Genomic DNA, 22,737 nt, shown 5'->3' with positions numbered 1-22,737 from the left:
TTTGGTTGTTGAATCAATATATCCTACGAGTACATATACCAATCCTGCTATATACCTGAATGTCATATAGCCATAGATAATCTAAGTAAAATATATTTCATAAAGATAACCTGTTCAAGTCTTATATGAGGTAGCTAATCTCACATAAGAATTATCCTTAATCCATATTCTTTTCTTATCTTATCTTTATTTGTTATACATTTGATCTAAGGTTCAAATGTATGCAATCGAACACACCGCTTACCAAACGGGAACGAAGATATGAGCAGTACTCATATCTGAGATCAAGTTTTATTTTACATTTCGTTAGACGTTTTGAGTGATGATTTACTCATATAATATTGCCATCGTGCCTCAAATACGACACAGAGAAGCATTTTGAGCCTTGAGCTGCTCATTTTCCTTTCTCAAGGCCAAGAGGTCAGAAATGACTGATGAATGTTGTTCTACAGTAGCAGAAAGTTGTAGAACTAAAGCTTGAAGTTGTACGGGTGTCATCGAAGCAGTAGATGGTGGCAGATGTGTAGCATCTTGCAACCCATTGCGGTTGACATCGTTAAAGTCGAAATGCGACATTGCGGAAATGATGTTGCAAAAGTTGACGAAATCGAAAAAGAAAAAATGCTAAAATAATCTACTCGTCGAGGAGAATCGAATGGTACTATTTTTGTTGATGGATGGCTAAAACTGATGGGGATGTAGCTCAGGTGAAAGTTTATCTTTATTAAAGCAATCTATGGGCACTCTATTGAGCATTAAGCCGATTGCTATGAACTAATTAACATAGAGTTTACTAATATGACATAGAAACTAAACTAAGCTAAAGGGTGTAGTACGCAAAAACTCCCGCAGAAAAGGACGAACAAGGGAGAAAAAAGGTAAAAGTTACGGGATCAAGATAAACAATAAAGTAGTGGTAATTGACTATTGATCTAGGAGGCCACACCATCGGCTGGGAACTTTGATAACTACTTACCACCGTGGGGGCGCACCTAGAAGACAATAGACAACACGGTCCTTAATGGTAGGGACAAAATCAGCTAAGCACCAGGGCTCACAGACCAAGAATCACCGGGATCGGGTTCGAGAGGGATAGTTGCTAATGGATGACAAAGGCAGTCAATCACATATAGCAAGGACACCAGGGCAGACCAAAAAGGGGGAGGGCCAGAGGCAGACTTGACTGGAAGACAGTTCAGTGCATGGTCAATGGGATTGACACCCGGGAGGGACACAGGGAGACGAGCCAGAAGAGAAGGGTCAATGGCACGGCAGGAATATGCCAGGTGATCGCGGGTAAGGTACGAACCAGAGCGACAGGGACATTCTTCACGCATATTGGTAAATCTGCCCAAACGCCAACGTACAAGACGACTACGCGTCGTACGTGACATTGGGAGATACAATATGGGATCAGGGAGCGAAGCATCACGACGGCAGGCACGGAGGAGGACCAACTTGTTTGCACGAGCAGCTACCTCCATCTGGCGATCAAAAATGGCTTGCCAAGAGTGGAGACAGTGTGGTTGTAGAGCGGATGACGAGGTAGGAGGTGGGTCAGGCAGCGAGCGGAAAAGGGTATTCTCTTGCAGATAGCGACTCAACCGAGAGTAACGAAGACTACGCTTCAGTAACGTCAAGAGGCAGTCAGGGGGCAGAGAGAAAGACCGAAGAACGAAACGAGTGACCAGGACATTATAGCGGTGATGCATTGAAGGTAGACAGGTAATGTGCTTGGCAACATTAGTCCATGTACTACCAACAAACATTCCTACTAGTCGATTCTGAACAGCATCCAGAGCCTTGAAATCAGCAGCAGTGAGGCGAGAGATAGCTAATCCATACTCAAGTTTGGGCCTTATGAAGGTACGATACAAACGAGAGCAAAGCAGAAGAGAGAAACCATTACGGTTGACACCAACAGAGTTGAGCAGAGCCATGGTCTTGACAGCACCAGGGGCACGAAGAGGGATAACACTTGGACTATGCAAGCCTTTCTTGCGGAAGGGCATGCCAAGGTAGACGAATTCTTCAACAACGGGTAATGGTTGCCCATAGAGTTGGAGTTGGAAGTTGAGGGACGTGGAGGAGGTGTTAGACGGAGGGTTGAGGACAGCACATTTGGAGGGATTCCAACGATAGCCAAGATGGTGGGAGTGATCGGATGCAAGGGACAACATAGAAGCCACTTCATCCTTAGTGCCAAAGACCGCCACGTCATCAGCAAAAAGGAGAGAGGTAACAGCCAGAGGTTGGGAAGACCCAGGTGGAGTAACAGAAGGAGAGGTGGGAGAAGCAACAGTACGAAGAAGGCCAGGAAGAGAGTTGATATACAACGAATAAAGATGGGGACTAAGTACTGAGCCTTGGAGAACGCCAGTGGCAGGAGAGAACGGAGGGGAGGAGTGATTTGAAATCAACACCGAGATGGTAACATCATCGAAAAGGTTGATCAACAAGCCGAGGACAGGACGAGGAAGAGAAGAGTCAGAAAGAGCTTGCCATATGACACGTCTGTCGACAGTATCATAGGCAGCCTTAATATCAAGGAAAGCGACAACAGGATAGTGGTGATGGGTGAGGAAGTAGTCATGCATCAAGTCATGCAAGCAGAGGGCTTGATCCAGAGGGCTACGTTGGGGACGGAAACCACCTTGGGCGACATCAAGGGGAGGAGAATGCTGTAACAGACAGTCAGAAAGCGTCAGCTCAAAGAGTTTTCGCATAACTGATGTCAAAGAGATGGGACGGTAGTTGGCAGGGTGCGTGGGATCACCTTTCTTGAAGATAGGGAACACCTGGGCTTGACGCCAGAGAACAGGAGTATAACACCACTGGTAACAGACCGAGAAGAGGAGGGAGAGGATAGGGTAGAGGTCTTTGCCCAGAGCCTTGAGCATTTCTGCTTTCAAGTGATCTGGGCCAGGGGCCTTTCTAGACGGGAGTTTCCGAATAGCAAGTTGGAGAGAGTCAACAGAGAAGAAATCGACACCACCAGAAGGAAGGGAGAAAGGAACACTATCAGCAAAGTTAGGAGGAGGAGGGCGGGAAGCAGATATCAGTAGAGAACCATCATAGACCGAGGCCAAATGATGAGCCATCGTGGACACTGCTGAAGCAGGACCATCAGGATGACCAAACGACGCAGAGCCAGTCTTACGCCGTTTAATTCTCTTAATCGTAGAGGTAGCCTTGGAAAAGTTCGTTTCCAGATCACGGCAAAAGGCCTTCCAAGAAAGGCGCTTGGCAGCAGCAACAAGACGACGAAAAGAGCGATGGGCTTCTTGATACAAACTATACCAGTAAGCTTTGTCAGCCCCAGGGGAAAAACGCCACTTACTGTATAGTTGATCACGCTTCTGTGCAGCAGCTTGGAGGTCAGGGGTCCAGTATTTGTGTTTGTAACTAGGAGAACCACGTTTCACACCAATGGAACCATCAAGAGCCTTATAGAGACAACTGTTGAGTTGCTCATTCAAAGCATCTATATCTGGCCGAACGGGAGGAGGAGAAGCAACAAGGGCAGAAAGAGAATTCTTCAAAGGACCGATGGAATCACCAAAAAGAGATCGGTAGAGGGCCAACGGATCGGGTTCACGAAGTCGGGAAAGATTCCACAGACGACGAGGAGACAAAGAGACAGGAGCGGATTCAACTGGGGGCTGCTGGGCATTCTCACGCAAGGATGGCACATAGTCAAATGACAAAGTCATGAGACTATGGTCAGAACCTAGAGACAATTCAGAGAAGACACGCAAAGAGGGAGACACCATTGTATTCGATTCCATATTAGTTACGAAGAAGTCAATAACACTGCTGACCTCTTCACCACGCCGAAACGCAATGAAGGTGGGTACAGCATAAGCCAAAGAAGCATTCAATAGGGTCAAATCATTGTCTGAAAGCCAAAGACGAAAGATAGAGCCACGAGGATTCGAATCAGTATCACCAGTAATATGGCCTAAACGAGCGTTGAAATCACCACAAATAAGGGTATCACCACGAGTAGGAAGGGACTGGAGGACAGCTTGGACATCAGAGGAACGGAGACTAGGGGGAAGATATAGACAATGGACAGTGACACGACCTATTCGCATAGATAGTGTATGGCCATTGTACAGTGCTGCTATTAACCGGCTCACAAAAATATAATTTAAGATAACTTCTGCAGAAATGAAGCTAGACTCTTCAAATTTTGAGTGAATATTGCTTAAGTAACATAGTTTTATTGAACAAAATTTTATAAAATACTATTTAGGAAATTTGGGCGGAATATGAAAAAATGTAAAAATGACTGTAAAATCAATCAGGCTACAAAACATTAGCGCTTAGTATATCCACCTTTAGCCTTGATGACTTCTTCGATTCTTTTGGGCAGCATGCTTTCGTAATACTTCTTCATGTCATCTTTAGTGAATTTATTCCATTCTTTATCGAATCTATCCCACAATTCATCCATATTTCTGGGCTTAGTATCGTATGCATCTAACTTCAACTTGACATGATGCCAAAGGTGTTCAATCGGATTTAAATCGGGACTATTTGGTGGCCAGTCCTCAATATACCTTATTCCCTTGTCTGCAAGCCATTTTTTTGTGTATTGCGAGGTGTGTTTTGAGTCTCCGTCCTGTTGAAAGATGACTTCCTTGTTGCTAAGACCAAAGTACTCAAGTGTATCCTTATACGAAGTAGCCAAGATATGGGTGTACAGTTCTGATTTCATAGGATACTCGATAATATGGCATGCGTAACCTACTCCTAATGATGTCATGCATCCCCAAACCATCATTGAGCCTCCGCCACCTTTTAATTGAGTCTGATAATTATGGGGTCGAAGTGGGTCGTCCTTATGCTTCCATGTAATCTGAGCTCCATCTGATCCCCATCTATTAATTTTGGTTTCGTCGGAAAATATAACCTTGTTCCAGTCCTCTACAGTCCAGTCACGGTGTTTTTTGGCCCATTGCAATCGCTTTTTCTGGTTGATTCTCTTGATGAAAAGCTTCTTTTTTTTATACAGAGAATTAAGGCCAAGGGATCTCATGAGTCTTGTTGTGGAAGAGTATTGAAATTTGTAACCAAGAGACCACAGATATCTTTGGACATCTTTTGCTGATAATAAGAAACCTTTTCGGACTCTAAAAGATATGACTCGCTTTGTGTAATTGGACACAATACTGACTCTACCACCACGAGATTTAATGCGATCAGGATCATGTTCTTTTTTCATGCGAACAACTTGGGCTTTAGACACTCCAGTGGCTTGTACAATGTCTTTAGTACCCTTTCCGGCCTTGATCATTGAAATGACGTCATTTCGTTTGTCGTTACTGAGTTTATATGGCATTGTAGAGAGGTAGTTGTGAGAGGTAAAAGTGAGAGTGTAATGGGGAAAACTGTGTAAAAATGTCGCCTTTATATATTTTTCAGCTTCTCTACATCATAATGATACGTTATCATTGCATCAGGTACGCTAAAATAGAGTTTAAGGTACACTGAATCATATTTGTATCATTTTACATTTAGTCCAAAATCAAGTTTTTTTTATTTGCAGCTTTGTGTAACAACATATGATTACGTCATTCTTCCTTTCTTATACTATGACGTTTGGGCTATCTAGTGGTCTTTATTTCGTAGCTCTGACGTAATTATTGCACTGTACAGATCATTTTATATTTTTGTGAGCCGGTTAATAGCAGCACTGTATGACGGAAGTTGAGTGACGGTATAAGGACAGGAAGGGGACACAAGGACAGAGACACCACCGGCACCACGCCCATTTGCTCCTGAAACCACAGAGCCAAACAAATGGAACTGGGTCCAGTTAGTGGGCAGAAGACCAGAGGTAAGCCAAGTTTCAGTAATGGGAGCTCTGAAGGTATATCACCGGCAAAAATCCAACTGCCTAATAAGGAAATTGGTACAATTTCGGTGCTCATATATTATTTGGTAAAAATATATGTTTTAGCACAGCGTTTATAGCGCAAGCGGTAGAGCGCGAGCTTCTCATACTGCAGGTCAGGGGATCGAATCCCCTGGGGCGCACTTTTTATTGTTTGATTTTATGATCCCCTGTCTTTTTTTTTGTTTTTTCTTTCAAGTCTTTTTGTATTTTACTTTAACTACTTTTTTAAAGCTTGTCTAAAATGTCTGACTTTATCAATTTACAACAAGAAAACTTCGAACATCGCCGTGGTGTCGACCGTCAACGCCCTGGCAGATCTGCGGCGAGATCTGCACTTAACGATGTCAGTAATCGAGTGGAGATTCCTTATAGATCTGTTGCGATCAGGAGAGATTCAGCTTTAACACCAGCGGATTTTTCCCAAGCAGGAAGAATACATCGTCAAAGACGTCGACAGATTACAAATAGCCAGTCTGCCATCGCTTTGGAAGATGTCAATGAAGTGATCGTCATTAGTGACGATGAGGTCAATGAGGTTGGTAATGAGGAGCGAAATGGAAGAAACACCAGCACACACCTTTCTGGGGATGAGAATGAAGAGCTGGAGGGTTTAAGTAGTGACATTGACGACGAAGCAAACTTGGAAAATACAGGATCCAACGATAGTATAGAGGAAGAAAACATTGTACCGATGTGGAGCCGTGTTATAGTTGTTGATAACTTAACAACGAGACAGTTTTGGCAAATATTTGGTACTGAGGACAAATGTATAAGGTACAATTGGTTTTTTTTTAATAATTATATTATAGGATAAGAGATACAGTATACACAGTAATGTTTTCAACTCTCTGTGTGTTTACACATATAGATACCTTTTCAATACAGGGATATTTTATGGTCCTGAAGCAGAGATTCGTTGCGGCGAGAATTCTGGAAATCGTATGTACCTTGAGTACTTAAACGACCTTCCATACAGATGGCGTTGTAATGGCGTTGTGTCTAATAGAGGTGGACAGAAGTGTTGTGCAGGAACAACTTTAACAATTCGTCATGGCTCTTTCTTTTTCAATAAAAAGATGGATTTAAGTGATGTTATGCATATCTTACATCTTTGGTCACATAAAGCCAAGAAGTCAACTATGGTTGGGCTAGTCGGTTGCTCTTTCCAGGCTATACGGGAAACGATAAATGACTGCTACCAAGTTTTGCAGGAAGACATTACGGCAGAAAACTGTCGCATTGGTGGTGTTAAGTCGAATGGCGAGCCTATTATTGTTGAGATCGATGAATCCAAGTTTGGAAAGAGGAAATACCACCGTGGACATCGTGTTGAGGGTGTTTGGGTAATCGGAGGCGTTGAGAAAACTCCAGAAAGGCGTTGTTTTATGGTCGTTGTCAAGAATCGAATAGACAAACCATTGAAGCTGTGATTGCAAGATATGTTCTGCCTGGATCGCATATTTATACTGACTGTTGGGCAGCATATAATTCAATTATGGAAACTGGTGATTATTTACATAGTACCGTTAACCACAGCATACAGTTTGTCAACGGAACTGTCCATACGAATACCATTGAAGGTGTTGTATACGATAAGATCAAAGTATAAGAAAAAGAAAACAAAAGGAAATCAGTGAAGACCAAGTTATCTTCTTTTATTAGGTAGAATATTCTGATAAAGAACTCCATTAAGAATGAAGACAAAAACCATGTAGGAAAAAAGTACTTCTATTTATATTTGTGGATATTGTAAAAAACTTTTTCTATCGAGACTCTTAGGTACAAGATGCCTTGATGATAAAAGAAAAGACATACCCAATTGTTACTGCACGGTTCATCATGCTATAGCGGTGCCTTGACCGATTGGATCGGTGACAGGAGGTAAGTGGGTTGATCTAACTAAAGGTTCCTTTGACCCGTACTTCAGCAGTTTCATTATAACTAACGTGACGGACAGGATAAACTCTTCCTTAATTCTGCCGACGTCTACGTTTCAGTCTTATTGAATTCTGTCAGAATGTAAAGGGTTAAAGTAAGGATCAACAAGTTAGAAGATAATAGCTTAAATAGATTAGATTTATGTATTGTGGTTTGATGTGCTAAATAAAGTTATCTGATTTAATCAAATCCAAATACTATAATATCTTATTTCTAAATGAAGTCAATTACTCATCCAATGTTGTCTCGGATATACAGATGAAATATTCTTCCGCTAAAGAAAAGAATTGTTCTAACAAACCTATCACTCACGGTTATTCTAACCTTCATAAGGATCCGCAATCTCTTATTTCAGTATTATGTAATAATCCAAGAGTAATATGCTGTTGGATACAACACTATTCTCCCCCAGAATACAATTACTCTGTAATTGTTATTCGGCTCAAAGATAATAAACTATAGGTACAATCATGATGCATAAACCAGCACTGATAAGATAAGATTAAAATCTCAGGCACAAAATCTGTTGATCAACTCAGTGACTGTGTTGCGTCATTTATTTTCTGGTTCTTTTGCGCATTGTCACTTTATTATTCATTTTTCTTTTCAAGGCCCTAGCCTCTCTTGCAGATAAACTGGCAGAGGGCGTAGACTTCTCAATGTCCTTATTACTGTTCTTAGTTTGAGCAGACTGAAACTCATTCTGTAAGTCATGTCTTTCCCAATATTTTTGAATCATATCAGAACTTGAAAAGTCTTCGGCTTTTTGCCAAGTGTTATGGTCATGAGAATAACCTTTCCATTTAACTAGAAATTCACGATTACCTCTAGGACCACGATGTTCCAGAATGTCTTCAACTTCATAGAACTCTTCAAATGCATCTTCTTCGAGATTGACAATCTTTAATTCAGAAGGAACATAGTTGCGTGGAAGAACTTCATTAGTTTCTGGAGTTTTCAGAATATAAGCACCTCCTTGATTACGTCGAACGACTGTGTAAGGTCCATCGTAAAGAGCAGCTAATTTGTTGCTTCTTTGTGGCAACCTGACCATGACATGCGTACCAGAGGGTATATCAACGAGTTTATGTTTGTCATTATAGTACTTGTTGATCTTCTCGTTGATCATTTGAGTTCTTTCCGCAATCGCAGGAAATACTATACTTTCCATTTTTTCGATTTGATCCTCCAATTCTTTCAAAGTGGTCGTACTATTTAAGATGGGGTATCTTTCGCCATTAGTATAGTCATCTGGTAAGTTTACTCTTCTTGCAAACATCAAAGAGAAAGGAGCACTCATTGTTTTATTCTTAATTTGCCTATTTGCGCAGAGTTGGACCATAGGAACAAATAGATCCCAATCTCTTGTATTGCCTCTTATCATTTTACGAAGAGTGTTCATTACAATTTTGCAATAAGCTTCGACATGTCCATTAGACTGTGCATACAAAGGTGTATTATAGTTTCTCTGAATGTGAAGATGTTTACAGATATTGTCCATCAGTGAGTTCTTGAATTCAGTACCGTTATCAGATCTCATCAAACGTGGCAAACCGTAATCAGCGAAAATCTTTACCAAAGTCCTTGCAAGAGTGTCTGAATGTTTGTTAGGCAAAGGTCGAATAATCAAATATTTCGTGCACATACAAACTACGACTAGAATATACATGTGGCCATCAGCACTAGCGGGAAGCGGTCCAACAAGATCCATACTTATTTCATCAAAGGGTCTATAACTCACAATATTCGTGATGGGATGGTAGCCTCTTTGTACAATATTGTGCTTTTGACATTCTTTACAAGCTGCACATACTGCTTTCGCCTCTTCTGTCATAGTGTTCCAATGGAAACCTTGATCATGAAGATCTCTGACCATATATACACTGGCTGCATGTCCGAGGTTGTGTATGTCGATCAGTAATTGTTGTCTCTCTTCTTCAGGAGGACTGATATATTCAACAGGTTTGTTCTTATTTTCGACCAATTTAGTTGCTAGTATATTAATTCTTTTATCTTGACTATATACTTTGCGTTTAGCGACACGTTTCTTATTAACCCATTTCTTAAGTCTAGGGAAGCTTCTATTCTCCCCCAGCTTATGTTCACTCTCAATTTGAGGTGGATATAAGCGGCTTAATAAATCGGCTAAGCGATTGTCAATGCCTGGAACGTGCACAACGTCAAAATCGTAATCAAGTAAAGTTTCCATCCAACCAATCAACATAGGATTCATCACCTTTTGAGTGTGTAAGTAGATTAAACTCTTATGATCAGTGTAAACCGTAAACTTACGACCCCAAAGATATTCTTTGAATTTCTTTAGTGCGGTAACAACAGCGAATAATTCACGCTTGGTGGTACTCCAATTACGTTGGGATGGGGATAGTGTCTGTGAAATAAAACTGACATACAAATCACGACCTGTATCATCTTTTTGAAATAACAAACCTGAAATAGCAAATTGACTAGCATCAGTGGCAACAAAGAAAGGTTTAGAAATGTCTGGATAACGTAACACGACATTCGATTGTAAAATGTCTTTCAGTGCTTGGAAGGATCTATCCTGTTCTGGACCCCACAATTGTTCAACATTAGCAGCATGACTAATGGAACTCAAAGGAGCAGTAACGTCAGCGACTTTAGGGATGTAATCTCTAAAATAGTTGATTAACCCCAAAAATGACTGTACTTGCTTAGCGGTCTTTGGTTTAGCCCAAGTCTGAACATTTGTTCTTTTGCTTGGATCAACTCGAGAACCAGTAGCATCCACAACAAATCCCAATAAACGCACAGAATGTTGCATCCAACTGCACTTATCAGCATTCAGAATAAGATTCGCCTTATTCAACCTTTCAATAACTGCTTTGACATCGATAATGTGTTGCTCAATTGTATCACTGGCAACTACGCAATCATCAACAAAGTTCTGCACACATCTCAGGTCTGAAAATAAAATAGTGAGTACCTTTTGGAATTGTGATGTCAAAAACTTTAAACCAAAGCATGCTTTTACAAACTGATACTGATTGCCATCTAAATGTGTAAAAGTCAACTTATGTCGATCTTCTTCAGTCACCTCGAAACGATGGTATGCATTTGACAAATCAATCGTTGTGAAATATTTCTTGCCTTGCAGATTCTTAAAAATATCCTTAATCAATGGAATAGGATAATTAAATGATGGAGGCAGAATTTTATTCAGCAAACGTACATCAAGACAAACACGATGTCCAGTTATTTCTCCGGTTTTGGATTTCTTCGGTACCAGCAACAATGGACTATTAAAAGTTGTATTTGTTCTACATTTGACAATTGTTCCCGTTTTCAACCACTTTTGCACTTGCTCAATTAAAACAGGTCTCAGCGCAATTGGAATTGGATACTGTCTTCTGTATGCAGTTGCATCAGGAGGAGTAGGAAGACGTACCACAGATTCTGGGATTGGACAAGATGATGTCTCAGGAATGTTAGCATTAGCTTGAAGTGCTTCACTAATAGCATCCATAAATTTCTTTCTCTCAATAGGAGTACCAGCAGGAGAAGAATCAGGAAGGTGTTCAACATCGAATTCATGATTGACATTGTCAAACTGTTTCGCCATTTCTTCTGGATTATTTAACTTACAAGCAACACCATGAAGAGAAATGTTCAACTTAGGTAGAATGTCCACACCCAAAAGCACATCAAAATCAAAATGCTCATTGAATTTCATAACTTCAAAAGAATGTTTGAACTCAATACCATTCGTATAGCCAACTCTCAACAAGTCAGTCTTACCAATACGGGGAACATTATTCTTATCATTTAACATATTGTAAGTACCATTCAATGAATAAACTTTATTTATGGATAAATGTTTTAAACTATTGGTATTAATGAAACTTATATTACTGCCTGTATCAATCTGACCCATCAAGACCTTGCCCTCTATTTTAATAGGAGTCATTAGATTTAATGGATTCTTACGTGCAATATAATTAGAAGTAACATTGGACTTACAATTGTAGGCATCAGTCATAAAAGTGTCCTCCGCAGCAACGGGAACCATTTTAAGCTCTTGCTCCATTTGTTCAATTGACTCAATGGTCAAATCATTATCCACAGTGGGCTCAGTTGTGTCGTCTCCTCCTCTGACCGCCAAAACGGTGGTTGGCTTCCTGCAAACATGACCCGGACCGTACCTTTCACCACACTTATAGCACTTGCCTTCCTTCTTTGCTTGCTCAAATTTCTTCACCTTGTTCTTCTTTTCTTGTTCGTTCTTCAACGAGAAACAAGTGTCGGTGCTATGTGTAGCATTTTGTCCGTGTCGCTTGCAGAAAAACCTGTTACTTGCAGTAGTACCAGAAGAAGAGCTACCATGGCCACCTTTGCTGACCTCTTTCAACTTCATTCTTTTGCTAAGTCTATCCCCTCCTTGATATGGCATGGAAGCTGTATAAGGTTTCGTAGCACCACCTGGCAAGAGAGCAGTGGCAAAGCCATAGGTGGTTTGGTCGTCACCTAATACATCTCTAGCGAGTTCACTAAGCTTCTCAACGGTCCACTTTTCATCCTTATTCGTAGCCATTGACAGACGTAGTACCGTTTGAACGGGAGGAAGCAAGGAAGTTAAAAATCGATCGGCCACGCCTTCATCCGTGCTGGGGATGCCCGCCTCATGCATCATCTGGAGAAATCTCCTGGAATAATCAATAATGTTGTCCTTCGGCGCCATGTTCATAGTGTAGACCTGCTCAACAAAGCGACGTTTTGCAGTTCTTGATCCGTAATACTTCCGGAACTCCACCTTCGCATCGGACCAGCTAGTACACTTCAAAAGCGTCTTGTCTACCCATGCAGCGTCACCGGGGGGAAGGCACAAAGGGATGAGGTCATTCCAGTAGCGTTCAATGTCTCTAATTGAGGAAGATCTAATGATCTGTTCAAAGGTTCGTAAATAATGGTCAACCGACTCGAACACCTCTTCACCGGGATAACGTTTAAATACGTCAGAACTCAATTGGAACTTCGGAAGGTCTCTGCGGTTCAGCGTTAAACCACGTTTCTCACCAACAGGGTCAAAGAGTCTACTTGTGCCACTACCAACAGACGAAATGTCTTCAGAACCCTTCCTCAACAGAGCTGCATTCGCTTCCAAGCTATGAATTGCTCTGCGAGTTTTGTCCATTTTAACCATCGCAGCATCAAACGCTTCCATATCACCGATTGCACGAGCACGAGACAGTTTGCTGATGTCTTCTACCAGCTCCTTGCGAAAGTCTTCAATTGTGTTTACGACAAATGACGTGTCATCCATCACACCAGTACCAGCGCTCAGGGCTGGAGAGTTTCCATCACCGTCGTCGTCCACGATGCACATTGCATCTACACCTTCTTCTTCAATTACTACTTGCGTAGAGTCACCTTCACCTGTAGAAGATCCACCAAGAGCAGCAGCAGAGTTCTTGACTACTTCACCAGCAGCCTTCGAATCAGTGACAATATTCTCGATAGACATCTTGAGTGATTCACTGAAAAAAATGTTGTATACGATAAGATCAAAGTATAAGAAAAAGAAAACAAAAGGAAATCAGTGAAGACCAAGTTATCTTCTTTTATTAGGTAGAATATTCTGATAAAGAACTCCATTAAGAATGAAGACAAAAACCATGTAGGAAAAAAGTACTTCTATTTATATTTGTGGATATTGTAAAAAACTTTTTCTATCGAGACTCTTAGGTACAAGATGCCTTGATGATAAAAGAAAAGACATACCCAATTGTTACTGCACGGTTCATCATGCTATAGCGGTGCCTTGACCGATTGGATCGGTGACAGGAGGTAAGTGGGTTGATCTAACTAAAGGTTCCTTTGACCCGTACTTCAGCAGTTTCATTATAACTAACGTGACGGACAGGATAAACTCTTCCTTAATTCTGCCGACGTCTACGTTTCAGTCTTATTGAATTCTGTCAGAATGTAAAGGGTTAAAGTAAGGATCAACAAGTTAGAAGATAATAGCTTAAATAGATTAGATTTATGTATTGTGGTTTGATGTGCTAAATAAAGTTATCTGATTTAATCAAATCCAAATACTATAATATCTTATTTCTAAATGAAGTCAATTACTCATCCAATGTTGTCTCGGATATACAGATGAAATATTCTTCCGCTAAAGAAAAGAATTGTTCTAACAAACCTATCACTCACGGTTATTCTAACCTTCATAAGGATCCGCAATCTCTTATTTCAGTATTATGTAATAATCCAAGAGTAATATGCTGTTGGATACAACAGAAGGTACTAACATAATACTTTTTAAAAAAAAGCAAATATTATTAGAGTATGTAAGTTTCAGCATTAATTATTCTTTTCTGTATCATTATCATTAAGGTACCTGGTGTGGCATCAAATGTAACATTCCTGCACGTCTGCGAACAAAGCAATTGGTTCCCTGGGCGTTAATTGAGTTTATTTGGCGTAGAAAGCATTATGGAGATATATTCAACGGTATAATGAAGTGCTTGAAAGAGATTTCTTTCGATAGAGCTAGCAGGAATCCAGCATTTTTGACGGATTTTACATATACGTCAAGTAATCCGGATGATAGCAATAGTTTTATTGATTTGGATGACGTCGATAATCTTGATGATCTCGATGAAATTTGATATTTGACTATTGAATACATGTATACTATCGTTCAACTTATTGAATTCCAAAAAATTTAATAAATTATGACCTTATAAAAAGAAACATGCTTTACATCAAACCAAAATAAGATATTGGTAAGGAGATAAATTTAATCACAATTATGATTTAGTTTTTATCTATAAACCAGATAAAAACATACAAAAATTGCCTGTTCTTTCTATTATCACATAGTATTGCACAAAAAAAGCAACACAAAGTCAATTCAACAATTAAAAAAGTGATAAAAAAAAAACAATTTCTACGCTGCTAACTAAATTAGGACTGCACGCACCATATTGATACATGAAAAAAAAGTTGCCACCAGGCATCGAACCCACACCTTCAGGTTGTGAGTCAAACGCTCTACCTACTGCGCTACGTGCATAGTTCTACTTTGTATATTCTATTAGTTCTCTAAGTACCTCCCAATTGCCTAATTAGGCAATTGGATTTTTGCCGGTGATATACCTTCAATTAGCCTCAGTAATGACCAGGATATCAGAGCCTTGAGTATGGGAAAGTACATCATGAATTGTAGTGGCACGGAGGCCATTTGCGTTCCATAAAGAAATAGAAAAGGAATGTAATGGTTGTTGTTGGGTATATGATTCGGCGGGTATAGTGTTGCGAGAGGTAGTTATACTATGTGTGGGTCGATGAGATGTCATTAATATGACATATCAGACTCACTGTCAGCATCCACAGAGCTATCACTCTCGGATGCAGTATCAATACCACGGAAGGCAAAAGCCGCTTGGACAGCATTGATTTCCTTAAGGCGGCGACGAGCAACACGAAGGGCTTGCTGAACATCTTCTTGCGAAAACCAGCCTTGCTCAACAAAGAACTTGGCCAAAGGACCAACCACAAGGGGACGAACGAACTTGAGGGTGCGTTGGCACCGGTTATACACCAGCTCCAACATCGCAGAGGCACGAGCATCATCAGAAGCACCGGCGAACTTGGGATCGGCCAGGTGGACAGGGTCAAGGGGGTCAAAGTTTTCAATGATCTCGGCCTCAGCACGAGTCATGACTTCCTTGAAATGTTTTACATACTGGGTATGTAAAAGTATTCCAATAACCCCGGAAGCTGGGAAAGAGACATCAAGAACACGGCCAGTATCAATACCAGCGCGGCGGAGGCGAGAACGGACTTCACTACGGTCGATTCGACGTGAACGACCAAGGTAAACATACTCAAAACCCTGTGGACCCTGTTTTTGAGGGGTTTTGAAGGCACGGGCAGCAGCAATTCTTTGCTTTTTGGAGGCAGCGCGGCCAGGAAGAGGAGCGGAAGGTCTTTTGCCGGGGTTGGCAGGGCTAAAAACAGGGGGTTTAGCGGCGAGAGAGGCGAAAGTTGGCTGATTGTTCAAGTTTTTTGAGGTAGCAGCAGCGGTTTGGGTGTTACCAACAGGTAAAACCTCATCAGAAGAGACAGTAGGAGCAGTGGGATCAACTGAAGTTTGCAGATGTCCACCTTGATGGGTTAATTGCGATCGCAATTCAGACATCTCACGTCGCAAATCGTCATTTTGTTTTTTTAATTCGGCATTTTCAGTTTTTAGTTGCGTAAGTTGTTGAAATAGAGTATCGTGTTCAGACATGCGCGTTTCAAATTGTCCAAGGCGTGACTGAACATATTCTATAAACGCTTGTGCAGTTGCAGGGGTGAAGGTACCCTCAATTCCAGCGATTCGAGGAGAAGATGGAGTTGCCATTAACGAGATGCAATTGTAACTTTTTTGCAAAGAGTCGTTCAATCAGGCTGAAAATAAACTATATGGGTAAATGAAATACGCTGATTCGAATGGTGCTAACTAGAGTTCGATCCAATCAGTAGTTGTTGAGATATGAGCGATTTTCTTTTTTTTGCTGAAAAAAATAGCAAAAAATTAAAAATATCGGGAAGAGATGGGGATGTAGCTCAGGTTAAAGTTTTTCGTTTATTGATAAGTATTATAATGGGCACTCTATAGAGCATAAGCCTAATACTATGAACAAATTACAGTATGTATAACATACATAAAGGAGAAAGAGAGTAAAAAACCCCTGAGGAGCGAACAAGGGGAAAACAGTCGAAGGAAAGGAGTGGAGAGGCAAAGGACTAGTTTGTAAACTTGATGATCTAAAGGTACTACCAACAGCTGGGAACTTTGATACTCACTTACCACCGTGGAGACGCAATTAGAAGACAAAAAGATACATTTCATCAAGGAGGAGAGGCAGAAACAGAAAACCATGAATCACCAGGATCGGGATCAGGAGCGATATGAGCAAGCGGATGACACAGAGTGTCAACCACGTACAAAAGAGAAAGTAAGGCCGACCAGAAAGGAGGAGGGCCATCAGAGGCAGAGAGAGGGAGAGAGTTAAGAGCATGATCGATCCGGTTGACCGAAGGAGGGGAAGGGGGCAGCTGCTCGATCAGAGAAGGATCGATAGCGCGGCACACCAGGAAGTGATCACGAGAGAGGCGAGCACCAGAGACGCAAGGACACTCTTCATCCATGTTCGTAAAGCGACCAAGCCGCCAGCGAACCAGTCGACTACGGGCAGTACGAGACATGGGAAGGTAGAGGATAGGATCCGGCCGTGATACAGAAGGACGACAAGCGCGGAGGAGAGCGAACTTACCAGAGGAGGTAGCAGATGACATTTGACGGTCAAACTGCTCTTGCCAATGGGAGTCAAAGAGAGCCTTGAGAGCGGAGGAGGATGTAGGTGGAGGGACTGGAAGCGAACGGTATAGTGAGTTCTCGGAGAGAAGCTGCACCAGGCGAGGATAACGCAGGCTATCTCGTAAGAGAATCACCAAGCAATCACCTGCCAGAGACCGAGACCGGAGACGTAGCGAGTCATCAGACCTTATACCGATGGAGAAACGGATGGATACAGGTAATGTGCTTAGCAACATTAACCCAAGAGCTACCCAGGAACATACCAACCAACCTATTCTGCAACTTGTCCAAGGCTTTTACATCCGAGGATGTCAAACGAGAGATGGCCAGGCCATACTCAAGTTTGGGCCTAATGAAGCAAGTATACAGCCGCGAGGAGAGGAGAAGAGAGAAACCATTCCGGTTGACACCGACCGAGTTTAGCAGAGCCATGGTTTTGACAGCACCAGAGGAACGCAAAGCCAGGATGCCAGGACCGTAGAGACCTTTACTGCGGAAGGGTATGTACACCAAGATACACAAACTCGTCCACAGTCGGAAGGGGCTCGCCATAAAGACGCAACCGAAAGTTGGACGTAGTGGAGGAGGAAGGAGACGGGGCGTTCAGGACAGCACACTTGGAAGGATTCCAACGATAGCCAAGAGAACGAGAGTGAGAGGCAGCCAGATCCAACATCTGCTGCACTTCATGAGATGAGCCAAAGATAGCAACATCATCAGCAAAAAGAAGGCAGTTGAGTGGAAGTGGACGGGACATACCAGGAGGACACACCGAAGTAGTACTGGCAGAGGCAACTGAACGCAAGAGAGAGGGAGAGAGTTGATGTACAAAGAGTACAGGTGGGGACTCAGCACGGAACCTTGGAGGACACCAGTAGCTGGCCAAAAGAAAGAGGAGGAATGGTTGGCGATAAGCACCGAGACCTGGACGTCATCAAACAAGTGAATCAGCAAACCAAGGATCGGGCGGGAGAGAGCAGAGTCAGTAAGAGCACGCCATATAACACGTCTATCGACAGTGTCATAGGCTGCCTTGATATCCAGAAAGGCCACAACAGGGTAGTGGTGGTGAGAGAGGAAGTAGTCATGCATAAGGTCATGCAAGCAGAGGGCCTGATCCAGAGGGCTACGTTGAGGACGGAAACCACCCTGTGCGACATCCAGAGGCGGAGAAGAGGACAAGAGAGCGGGAGCCAGACAGAACTCAAAGAGTTTACGCATCACCGAAGTCAGAGAGATAGGCCTATAATTGGATGGATCTAGAGGATCACCTTTCTTATGGATAGGGAACACCTGGGCTTGACGCCACAAGGTAGGAGTGTAGCACCACTGATAACAGATCTGGAACAGAGAAGACAGCACCGGTGCAAGGTCCGTGGCCACGGCCTTCAGCATTTCTGCCTTTAGGTGATCGCGACCCGGTGCCTTGCGGTTGGGCAATTGCTGGATGTGCTTGAGAATGGAAGGCACAGAGAAGAGACCAAGATCAGAATCAGGGACCAGAGAAGAAGAGGGGAAGCCAGAAACGAACGGGACCCTACCTGAGAAATCAGGAGGGGGAGCCGGACGATCCGCTGAGGAGAGGAGCGAGCCATCATATACCGTTGCCAAATGGGCAGCCATGGTATCAACCGCTGACTGTGGACCATCTGGGTGGGTATAAGAGGAGGAAGCCTGCTTGCGACGCTTGAGCCGAGCCAAAGTGGCAGTAGCCTTCGAGAAATCCTTTTCAAGAGAAGCACAAAAGTTCTTCCAAGAGAGACGTTTAGCAGCAGCAACAGCATGACGAAAGGAACGATGAGCATCTTGGTATAGGGTCCACCAGTAGGCTTTGTCCACACCTAGGGAGTGACGCCACATACGGTATCGCCTATCCCGCTCACGAGCAGCAGCTTCGAGATGAGGGGTCCAGTACTTCTTCCAGTAACCTGGGCGGGAAGCCTTTGGACCAATGGAGTCATCTAGTGCACGATAGAAACACTCGTTGAGCGAGTCATTGAGCGAGTCTATCGGCGGACGAGCACCAGAGGGAGAAGAGACCAATTCAGAGAGGGTAGCCGCCAGGGGAGCCACCAAAGAATGGAACCGAGATCGGTACAGAAGCAAGGGATCCACTTCGTTCAGCCGGGAGAGATTCCACAGTCGACGAGGGGCCAAGACAGAAGAGGAGGAAGAGTCATCGTCACGGGGGTTGGAGGGGATATACCCAAAGGACAGAAACATCAAGCGATGATCTGAGCCTAGGGATAAATCAGATTCCACCGAGAGAGAAGGAGAGACCATACCAGAGGTAGGGATGTTGGTGAGAAACAAGTCAATGATGCTACTAACCTCTACATTACGTCGAAACGAAGTAAAGGTAGCAACACCATGACTGAGTTCAGCATTAAGGACCCGAAGAGCACGTTCACCAAGCCAAGGCAAGAGAGAGCGACCACGGGGGTTGACCACCAGATCACCTGTGAGAGCACCAAGACGAGCATTGAAGTCACCACAGAGAACGGTGTCAGAGGACAAGGGAAGGGAGTTCAAGACGGAGAGCGCCAGTTCAGAGGATAGACTGGGAGGGAGGTAAAGACAATGGACAGTGACTCGGCCAATTTTCATTGACAAAGTATGAGCATTGTAGGACGGAAGTTGATGAACAAGGAAAGGACAGGAAGGAGAGACAAGACAACAGATACCAGCAGAACCACGACCATGAGCATTAACAACGGGCTTGCCATACAAATGGTACTGGGACCAGTTTGTAGGCAAGAGACCAGAGGTAAGCCAGGTTTCGGTGATAAAGAGGACATCAGCAGCATCACGAGAATGGGAGAGGACATCATGGACGGTAGTGGCCCGAAGACCATTAGCATTCCATAATGCCAGCCGTAAGGAGGAGAGGACAGAGGGAGAGGAAGAAGGAGCGGAAGGGGTAGTCATAGTGGTTCTTGATGAGGGGACTCTCATTAGATATCCATTTCCTCATCAGAGAACTCAGGGGCAGGAGCAGGGAGGTTACGGAAAACGAAATCCGCCTGCTTGGGATCTTCCTTAGCAAGGCGGATTTTGGCTTCTTGTAGAGCCAGGAGGAGATCATTGTCATCGATCCATGACAATTCCACGAAGAATCGACCGACGGCAGCGACAGAAACAGGACGAACAAAAGAGAGGGTATTCATGGCCCGCTGGTGGACCAAGGAAAAGGTTTCTTGGAGACGCTCGGTCTCGGACAGAGAGGCGTACTTGGGATCGGCCAAGTGGGCAGGGTCGAGCGGGTCAAAGTCCTCAATGACTTGGGCTTGCGCCTTTGTCATAATGGCGATGAACTTCTTGGCATACTGAGTATGCGCAAGAACGCCAAGGACACCAGAGGCAGGAAACGAGATGTCAAGGATACGGCCAGTATCAACACCAGCACGACGGAGACGAGAGCGAACTTCAGATCGATTGATCTTTCTGGATCGGCCAAGGTAGACGTACTCAAAGCCCTTGGGGCCTTGAGCCTCGGCGGACCTGAAGGGCCGGGCAGCAGAGATACGCTTTTTCAGCGGGCGGGCAGGGGTAACTTGGGCAGGGGTCTTGGGGGCGCGTTTGGCAGCGTCAGAATAGGAGTTACCCTCCTTTTGTGACTTACCATCAGTATCAGAGACTTTGGGAGCTTCAGAAACTTTGTTTGTAACAGAGAGATGTTGCAATTGCGTCTTCTGATGTGAAATGGTTTTCTCCATTTCGGTCATCTTCGCGATCAGAGAAGCATTTTGAGCCTTGAGCTGCTCATTTTCCTTTCTCAAGGCTAAGAGGTCAGAAATGACTGATGAATGTTCTACAGTAGCAGAAAGTTGTAGAACTAAAGCTTGTAGCTGAACGGGTGTCATCGGAGCAGTAGATGGTGGCAGATGTGTAGCATCTTGCAACCCATTGTGGTTGACATCGTTAAAGTCGAAATGCGACATTGCGGAAATGATGTTGCAAAAGTTGACGAAATCGAAAAAGAAAAAATGCTAAAATAATCTACTCGTCGAGGAGAATCGAATGGTACTATTTTTGTTGATGGATGGCTAAAACTGATAGAGATATGACGCGTTTTATGTTTTTCTTCGAAAAAAAAGAAAAAATAGCGGAAAAAGAGATGGGGGATGTAGCTCAGGCGAAAATTTATGTTTTTATTAGTTATAATGCATTCGTTCTTTTGAACATTACTGCTAACTAAGGTGAGACTATTGAGGAGTGAGACTGTCAATGAAGATGTGGAAAAGGGGCCAAAAAAACCCAAGACTCACGAAAAGTATATATAAGGGGGGAAAAAAAGTATGCGAGGAGGAAGGTAGGGGAGAACGGGTGGCTACTCAACAGGCTTCAATACCATGGACTCCCTCGCATCGTGCACTAAAAGGGTTTGGCAGTGGAGGGTCGAACCAGAGGGCGGTATCCACACTGTCTTTCGACCACAGACGAGTATCAGGAAGCAACAAGACCTAGCCATCACCAGGGGAGGAGGACGACCAGACAAGTCCAGGCTCAGGATCCGTAGTGTAATCACCTTCGGGATTACACAGTTTGTCAAAGTACCAAAGGATCCGACATAGCGAGACCCAGTACGAAGGGCAGGGAGCAGAGGAAGAGAGAGGCAGTTGGTTGAGGGCATGATCCACCCGGTGGACGGGGGAATCAGCCGGCAGGGAAGGCAAGTCAAGCCACAAGCGGGCAGGAGCCGAGGGGCACAGCAGCAGGTGGCGACGAGACGTGTGGTCGGTACCACAGGGGCAAGGCTTTGGTTTACCAGGAAGCCAGCCCATACGCCAGCGAACGAGGCGAGACCGGTCAGCACGGGAGGCAGGAACGAACAAGACGGGGTCAATCCCCAGGGAAGGACGGCAAGCGCGGATCAACACCTTGTCCGTAACGCCCAAGAAGGACGAAAACAAGGAGGACCGGTAGTTACGGAGCCACTTGGCCAGAGAGGAGGCGGTGGGAGCAGACAAGACGGAAGCAGGGACGTCCTGTACCATGCGCAAGGAGCGCAAACGAGGCAACGAGGGATCCGGGAGCGAGCTGCTCAAAAGAGACAACAGACAATCCTCTGGGAGGGAAGCGGCACGACAACAGAACTTGAGCACCAAGGTGTCAGCACGAAAGCGAAGAGAAGGCAAGCTGGTCAGGTGTGCAAACACCATGGTAGAGGCAGTACGATGACCTCCAAAGATCATCCTCAGGCAGGTGTCTTGTGTCTTTTCTAATGTCTTGTAATCCTTTTGGAGCAGGCGGGTGACGGCGAGACCATACTCAACCTTAGGACGCACAAAGGTGGCGTACAACCGAGAGGAGAGAAGGAAAGAGAAGCCAGAGCGGTTTGCACCGATGTCGCGTAAGCGAGCCATAGAGGCGAGAGCACCGGGTTTGCCTTTGGTCACCACCGAAGAGGAGCAGATGCCATTGCGGCGGAAGGAGACACCAAGGTAGATAAACTCATCCACTGTAGGCAATTGCTCACCATACAGCTTCAAAGGGAGGAAAGCAGTAGAGGAAGGAGAGGGAGAGTTGAGCAAGGCACCTT

The 22,737-nt window shown here is 43.8% G+C and overlaps 1 protein-coding gene and 1 pseudogene across 2 annotated transcripts; one reads left to right on the top strand and one right to left on the bottom strand.

Annotated features, from left to right (window-relative positions):
* The first annotated feature begins 5,972 nt into the window (after positions 1 to 5,972).
* Positions 5,973 to 6,045, top strand: BDF20DRAFT_t95 (annotated as a pseudogene). Its single transcript has one exon. The product of its transcript is annotated as a tRNA-OTHER (tRNA).
* An 8,607-nt stretch (positions 6,046 to 14,652) lies between these two features.
* BDF20DRAFT_835107 (uncharacterized protein) lies at positions 14,653 to 16,235 on the bottom strand (the record flags this gene model as incomplete). Its single annotated transcript, XM_053078811.1, has 3 exons — positions 14,653 to 14,693; positions 15,206 to 15,398; positions 15,939 to 16,235. The coding sequence occupies 3 exons, from the start codon at positions 16,233 to 16,235 to the stop codon at positions 14,653 to 14,655; spliced, it is 531 nt and encodes a 176-aa protein (XP_052935987.1).
* Positions 16,236 to 22,737: the final 6,502 nt, after the last annotated feature.

The sequence above is a fragment of the Mycotypha africana genome (genome assembly GCF_025528875.1).
Source record: "Mycotypha africana strain NRRL 2978 chromosome Unknown BDF20scaffold_5, whole genome shotgun sequence".
NCBI classification, from domain to species: Eukaryota; Fungi; Mucoromycota; class Mucoromycetes; order Mucorales; family Mycotyphaceae; genus Mycotypha; species Mycotypha africana.
Note: the sequence above shows the minus strand (reverse complement) of the source record. Positions and strands in the feature narration are given on the sequence as shown.